The 7709-nt window shown below is 43.1% G+C and overlaps 1 protein-coding gene across 2 annotated transcripts; it reads left to right on the top strand.

The window, feature by feature from the left end:
* Positions 1-1090: 1090 nt before the first annotated feature.
* Positions 1091-7677, top strand: svopl (SVOP-like). 2 transcript variants are annotated; one of them, XM_037460134.2, is made up of 16 exons: positions 1091-1224; positions 2648-2792; positions 3257-3342; positions 3452-3550; positions 3713-3784; positions 3902-4026; positions 4206-4269; positions 4782-4907; positions 4984-5112; positions 5702-5775; positions 6162-6358; positions 6529-6640; positions 6835-6916; positions 7054-7143; positions 7416-7529; positions 7607-7677. In XM_037460134.2, the coding sequence occupies exons 2-16, from the start codon at positions 2684-2686 to the stop codon at positions 7616-7618; spliced, it is 1491 nt and encodes a 496-aa protein (XP_037316031.1). In that variant the 5' UTR covers positions 1091-1224; positions 2648-2683; the 3' UTR covers positions 7619-7677. The 2 variants fall into 2 exon arrangements, with proteins under 2 accessions (XP_037316031.1, XP_037316032.1); XM_037460135.2 differs by having other exon boundaries at positions 1122-1224; positions 2651-2792.
* Positions 7678-7709: the final 32 nt, after the last annotated feature.

Raw genomic sequence — 7709 nt, 5'->3', positions numbered from 1 at the left:
TTCCCAAACAAAGCACACAAAGGTTGAACCTTGCGGGCGTGGTGATCCAAGAAAGAAGTGAAACTTCTCCTGTGAAACCTGCAGGTTCCACAACCCTCTGCTGAATGTTTCCCTCAATGTTTTCTATAGTTTCAGTTGTCTTCGAGATCTGTGATGCTCAGTGAGAATCCGTCTCTGTGGGGATGTTTGCTCATGACAAAACAACAGATTCACTCCGGAGCCCCACCCAGACTCACCTAATGCAAGACCCACCTAGTACCAGACTCACCCGTACTATATATATCTATATCTATATCTTGTTCATCATATAGGGTCTGCATTTAGAGTCAAAACTAGGAACTCATCAGTTTGTATGCTTGCAGTTCTCCATTGTTTAAATCATTGGTTTTGTCATGAACAAACTTCTCTTCAAAGTCACATTCCTGTTCTTCAACACGAGGCTGCTTCACCAAGTTCGGACCCGAACACCTGGTGTGATGAAATCATACTCTGCTTGTGATGACATCATACACCGGCTGTAATGACCACAGATTGTGTGCAATGACACAATACACCTGGTGTGATGACATCAGACCCGGTCCGCTCTCTTAATGTTGACCTGGAATCACAGCCAGCAGTCCGACTTGCTCCTGTGATCAGCTGATCTGACCCGTCACATGACAGGACTGTGATCTGAGATCTGAAAGATTGTGTTAACAAACATTAAAAATATGTGTTTAAATTCTGATTTGTATTTGTCATCACTTTGTTTTTCTTTTGTTTTATACGTTCAATAAGAACATCGTTAGTGCTCATGTTCAGGACACAATATTCTAAACTAATAAAACGAGACTACATGTGTTCAGTATACCACCCAACAAGAGTATAAAGTCATATTTCAGATCAAATATTTCGAGATCAGATCAGAATCACCGTCATTCGTCACATGACCATCCAGATGAGAAGCCGCCAGTCCGGTATCGATCCACCGGGTCACGTCAGCAGGACTGAACACGTTCATCATCCTCATTGTTCTTATGGTAATAGATCAGCATTTAGAGGGAATCCTCCTCCCTCCTCCGCCTCCTCCCGCCTCCTCCCTCCTCAGCGTCATAGGGACGAGCTCGTTACTTCCGGGTTCACCTGGCAGGTAAACATCAGTTTGGACCGGAGTTCGGAGCTGAGGAGACGCAGGACGATGAGAAGAGACCCGACGGAAGGTCCCGGTGAAGAACGAACTTGTGTGTGAGTAGAATCATGAGATTGAAGCGGTCCACGTAATGACGACATGAAACTAATGATACTTTGAGTAAAAAGTTCACATTAAACCGTGAAATGTTTCCGCTTTACGGAATCACACGTGAACTAGTTTAAGAGTTTCTACCGAAAATGAACAGAACAACACACAGTACAGATTCTACTGGGTCACAGGAAGGATCCTCCTTCAATCCTTAAAAATCCTAAAAGTCCACTCGTTTGTGTCCTTCTGTCTGCGACCTTTTCTCAAAGGAGTTTGGCTTAACTTCCTAAATTGATCAGACCCGCGCATCCAGCCTGGAACCTGCAGGGCCGGTTTTCACAGATAAAGACTGTGTGTAACAGAATATAGCGCATATATAAGATACTATATAGAGAGTATACAAACAGACATTACTCTTAGTAAAAATATACCTTTCTGGTTGCTTGTTGCCATCCAAGCAAACACATCGTGACTTTGCTGTTAAACATTTACCATTTATTCCAACATCTTATTCATACAATTCAGTATATTCATCCATATATATAATATTCAGTGTAATGTATACAAATATATATATATATATCATAAATATTAGGAATATCATATCATATATCTATTATATATATAAAAAGATGCCTCCATGAACAATCAGTGTGTTGAGTGTGTCTGGCAGATCATTTCAATCACCTTATTGAAGTCAGGAATGTTTCTTCTGCATGGAGAGCATAGCCGGAGCACTCAGGCAATGATGTTTCTTAGGAAGGGTCTCTTGGATTCAGATGTTCTCCTGGGTGTGGTAATGAGAAGACTGACTTCATGAAAATGTGTGCATAGAAACTGCAACACTGCAAGCGTTGAACTTCCTGTTGGGTGAGGCGTCTGCTTTGAGCTTGGCCTGGTTCAACATGGGAAAAGCCTCCACTGGTGTTCCAAGTGCTGAATCAGAGAACTTCACATTGCGCTGATGAGGTGCTGGATGAAAGCAAAGAGCTCCCTGGCCTGTATCAGGATGCTCTCACGTACCTGTGAAAGTGATGTCCACTATATGTCTACTAAGGCTTTGAAGATTCAAAATTACAATGTATGTCAAATCTTACAAACAACTTCAGATGATGGGAATCAGACAGACAACTACGTTATTGCCTATTTGACTACTTGTAATTAGCATGTACACACTCACAAAGTGTGTATAACTACATCACAAAGTACCTCTGTAGCCTTCCTGCGTTTCTCCTGCTCCCAGCATCCTCCGTTGCTTTTTGTGCTGGAGCTGCTGGTCAGGGCCACAGTCGCCACTGTCTGTTACAACAAATTGTGTTTAATAACTTTAGCTTTTTTTTCTTTTAAACAAATATCATTGTTGGGCTTTTACAGACTGTTGGAAGCGAGCAACACTTTCTAACAACAACAACTGCTGTGTTTCCTCAGCAGAAAGTGTTGACTGGAGGTTCGGCTGAGATCAAGATGGGAGATTTCATGAAGACAAAGCTGGTGAGCGCCATCCAGCTGCAGGAGGTGGAGATGCAGGAGAAACCCGCTGACAACCCGCAGGGCACAAAGCAAACGCACAGTGGTGAGTGTGAGATCCATAATCAATAAGTAGATGGTATTGACTGTATATCCTCTGATTGGAGAACCACTCACCCACATTTCTATCATATGAATGGAATGAAATCTTAACCAAAGAGTTAACTCCAGAAGAATGAAGTCCACAAATGATGTTCCCAATGCACAGATAAATATTTCATGTTCTAGTAATACCAGTCTCTGTAACTATTGGCCTTTTTTGAGATTTGAAAAAGAATTATAAGTATCTAATGACTCTTCCTCATCCTGAGGAAGGGCAGGACGTGGTTAACTTCTTCACATGTCTTTATGGATGAAACCTCTAAAATAGTTATTAGTTCATATTTTTTGAATCTGGAAATAGTTATTATGAATCCGATCACCATTATGATGCTGATGATGACGATGAAGATGATGTTGATGATGCTGGTGATGAAGATGATGATCAGGTGTGATTCTGTTGCTCTGCAGAGACGTTCTCCGTTGAAGAAGCTGTTGAAACAATCGGATTTGGTCGCTTTCACATCCTGCTCTTCATCATCATGGGCAGCGCCAACGTGGGTTTACTCAGAGCAACAAGCAACAATGAACAACAATGGTGGAAAATAGATCTACACAAATGAAGTATATGTGTGTGTCTCTGTGTGCGTGTCTCTGTGTGTGTAGATTGTGGAGGCCATGGAGATCATGCTGCTGGCTGTTGTCTCTCCAGAGATCCGGTGCGAGTGGCGTCTGGAGGACTGGCAGGTCGCCCTCGTCTCCACGGTGAGTTTGATTCTATGAATAGTGGTGCGAGTAGTCCCCTACCGGTGAGCCCCCATATCCTCCTATCAGTGAGCCCCCTATCCTCCTATCAGTGAGCCCCCCACCACTGGGCCTCCTTTCATGGTCCTGCTGTGAGTATTCCTGATTCCTGATCTGTCTCAGATGGTGTTCCTTGGCTTCATGGTTTGTGGCGTCCTGGCCGGATACCTCGCTGACCAATACGGCCGCTGGAAGGTCAGATCATGTTCAATTCCTAATCTTCAGTGTGTACCATTACATATGCCGTCCTCTCATGGACGTGTGTGTGTCTATGCATCCATGTGTGTATATGTGTGTGTCTGTTTGGCTCAGGTGGTGTTCGGAGGCTTCGTGTGGAGCGCTTACTTCTCTCTGCTCACCTCCTTCGCTCCTTCGTACGGTTGGTTCATCTTCCTCCGCAGCATGGTGGGCTGTGGGGTCGCAGGAGTGTCTCAGGGGTCAGCACACACACAACCACACAGACTCACACAACACAAAAAACAACAGACCCAGTACAAGGCACAAAACCACGATTGACACAAACACACCACACAAAACAACACGACAGCACACAACAAACACACACTCAGATGTGCACACGTTGACCTCCACCTTGTCGCCGTGGTTGTTGTTTCAGCTTCGTGTTGAAGACGGAGTTCATCCCGTCAAAGTACCGAGCCATCCTGCTGCCTCTGGCCACTGTAAGTTCTGTCCTCCATAAGTTTCTATTCATTCAACTTCAACTCTACCGAAGGAGAAGATTAAAGATCGAAGACGAAGAATTCTTTGGTCACAAGAAGCTTCAAAAGGATTCAAGAAAGAATGAATAACGTTCACTGACTCAAATATACAAATATAGAAACACAAAAAAAACACAAACCAAAATGATACATTTTAGTGGCTTTTTCTTTATGGACAAACAAGAAGCAACAGAAATGTCTGTAACAAGTCTCCTGACGACCTGTGACCTCCCCCATGAACTTTGTGACCTCTTTTCTGGACTAAAACTGCTCCACAATAGTGATGTTATTTATCGATCCATTGCTAGCCACGTAATTCCACCACAGCCAACACGTCTCGTGAAGAAGAAATAATGGCGGATCAGGGAGATTGGGAACACATTGCTGTTCATGAAGGGGTCACTTGGGGGTTCTCACTGTCTGATGATGTCACGGTTTGTCATCTCCCAACATGCTCTGTCTCTGTGTGTCAGATATTCTGGATGTTGGGTTCCATGCTGATCATCATACTTGGAATGCTGGTGGTTCCCACTTTGGGCTGGAGGTGGATGATCCGGATCTCCGTCACCCCCAGTATCATCCTCCTCTTCCTTTTTCAGGTGAGGCGTCTCACTCAGCTGTCTGTCATGACCAGTCTGTATGTCTGTCCTCACCTGTCTGCCTCTCTGTCCACAGTTCATCCCTGAGTCGGCTCGCTATAACGTGTCAGCAGGAAACATGGCGGCTGCTGTTGAGACTCTGCAGAGAATCGCTAAAATGAACCGGGCGTCTCTTCCTCCAGGAGAACTGGTGGAGCCGAGGGTGGTATGTTAAATCGCTTATTCCATTATGCTCTTATTGGTATCTACAACTTAATATCAGTATAGTTTACTTCTACCTATAGAAGCACGTAGCAGTCATGTGTGTGGGTTCTCTTTGAGTTAAAGATACAATATAAAATTGTATCGCCTAATGTAATATAATATGGTCAGCATTATTATTAGCATATAATATATATAATATCATGTACAACCTGCTACATTCTAATGAGAAGGGGTATAGAAATTGGAAAGGAATACTTAATAAGACTATGTAGTACCTCTCAGTAGAATAAAGTACTTAATAAATTAATTAATAAATAACGTTACATCAGTATTAAGTACTTCCTAGTAAACTACTCTACATCAATGTAGAGTACTTAATAACAACTACTACTCTGCTTCATTATAAAATACTTAATGGTAGTTACTCAACATCAGTCTGAAGTACTTTGTGGTAGTATATATTACTCTATATCAGTATGAAGTACTTTATAGCAGTATAAACTAGTCTATGTCAGTAGGATGTACTTTTTAGTAATGTAAGACTCTACATCAGAATAAAGTACTTAATAACAGTATCGTATGTGTCTCAGGAGCAAAGAGGAAGTTTGAAGGTTCTGCTCGGTCCTTCGTTCAGGACGACGTCGTTGCTGCTCTGGTTCTCATGGTAATCTATAATAATATAAGCAATAACAACAAGAGACACTGTTGTGTAAAGGATCAATCAGAGTCTCCTATTGGTCCCGGAAACAAAGCACCGGGGCCAATGATGGAGCTTGGTAGCACCACATGGAGACCACAATGTTATTGATAATGACCCTTACTGGTTAGTCATAGTACCAACGTTAGAGATAATGACCTAACTGATTAGTGATGCTAATAATGCCATTGAAATCTATTTTATAATCACTGTAGAAGAGATGGGGGCCTGAATGACTATTTTGTATATCAGGATAAATTTGGCAAAGAGCTTTCATTCTGAGAGGAAAAGTGAATTCTATTTATTTTTATCTTAATTGAAAGCTTTGGTTGGTGGCGCCTCTTGTCCGTCAGGTTTGTGGCCTCCTTCACTTACTACGGCTCAGTGCTCGGCAGCTCGGAGCTGCTGGAGAAGAACTTGTTGTGTTTGACGGATCCCGAAGGAGAACATCTGGTAAAACACAGAAACGTGGACGGACGCTGTTACTGCATCCCCTTCCAGCTCAGAGACTACCAGACGCTGCTCATCAGCTGCCTGGGAGAAGTGGCATGTGAGTTCTGAGGAGTTTCATGAGATTTACAGTTCCATCCGTTTCAGAAACACTGGAAGCAAACCACCTTTCAGTTCATGAGTTCAAATTCACCTCCTGAAAAACTAAGGAAGAGCCAGAAATTCCCAACATGCGTTAAATAAAAGTGTTGTCCTCCTCTGTCCTCCCAGTGGTCCCAGTAAATATTGGTTTGCTGAATGTGTTGGGACGAAAGATGAGTCTGACTGTCCTTCAGCTGGGGGCGGCCATTTTGTTCATGATGCTCAACATCTGCACCACCATGTAAGAACTTTTCATTTCTTTCTGCACCTACAGTTTCACTGGATGCAGGTTTATGAGGACCTCCAGTCTGACTGGGTGCTGGTCTATGAGGACCTCCAGTCTGACTGGGTCCTGGTCTATGAGGACCTCCAGTCTGACTGGGTCTTGGTCTATGAGGACCTCCCGTCTGACTGGGTGCCTGTTTTTCTCTCCAGGTTTGGGTTCACGGTGTTGCTGTTCCTGCTGCGATCTCTGGTTTCCATGAACTTTAACGTGGTTTACATTTACACTGCTGAGGTACAAACACATGTTTATTGATCAGGCCTTAGGTGTTAAGTAATAAAGTAACAGGTGTTGATTGATCTGATAACAGGTGTTGATTGATCTGATAACAGGTGTTTATTGATCCGATAACAGGTGCTCTTGTCTCTCAGGTGTATCCCACTGCGGCTCGGTCTCTGGGGATGGGCTTCTGCACGTCATTTAGTCGGATTGGAGGAATGATCGCTCCGTTTATCGCTCAGGTGGGTTCATTGTTCTTCCAGAGACCCTACAGGGACTTATTTAGTCCCTAAATTACCTCCTAGCCACTATTCCTTAAGGAAGGTGCTTAGGAGAATTCATGAGGAGTTAGGGCAGGAGTGTCAAACTAATTTCAGGTTCAGGCAAGTTACTGGCAGAAACCAGACAGACCATTATATTACATTTAGCTTTGACATTTGCGAACGCTTACTCACATGATGGGGAACCTTAGTAAATTTGACAATTCAAATCCAGCCTCTGTCGTGTTCTTCAGGTGTTAATGTCCCAGTCGGTGATTTTGGCACTCACTCCGTTTGCCGTGAGCTGTGTGGTCTGCGCTCTGGGAAACTTTCTCTTGCCGATAGAAACGAGAGGACGAGCTCTGCAGGTGAGCAACGCATTTCTGTTTTCACTTTTCACCAACTTTATTTAACTTTATTTTAATTTTAATTTGTTTGTTTTCAGCAAAGCTCTTGATGACATCTACCTACAGACTAAATGAATGTTTTATCATTGTTACATCTGTAATATAAAGATATTAAATCTGTTACATAAACCGCTGTTCTGT

Source organism: Pungitius pungitius, chromosome 2 (genome assembly GCF_949316345.1).
Source record: "Pungitius pungitius chromosome 2, fPunPun2.1, whole genome shotgun sequence".
Classification (NCBI taxonomy): Eukaryota; Metazoa; Chordata; class Actinopteri; order Perciformes; family Gasterosteidae; genus Pungitius; species Pungitius pungitius.
The sequence above is the reverse complement of the archived record's forward strand: the minus strand, read 5'-3'. Positions and strand labels throughout refer to the sequence as shown.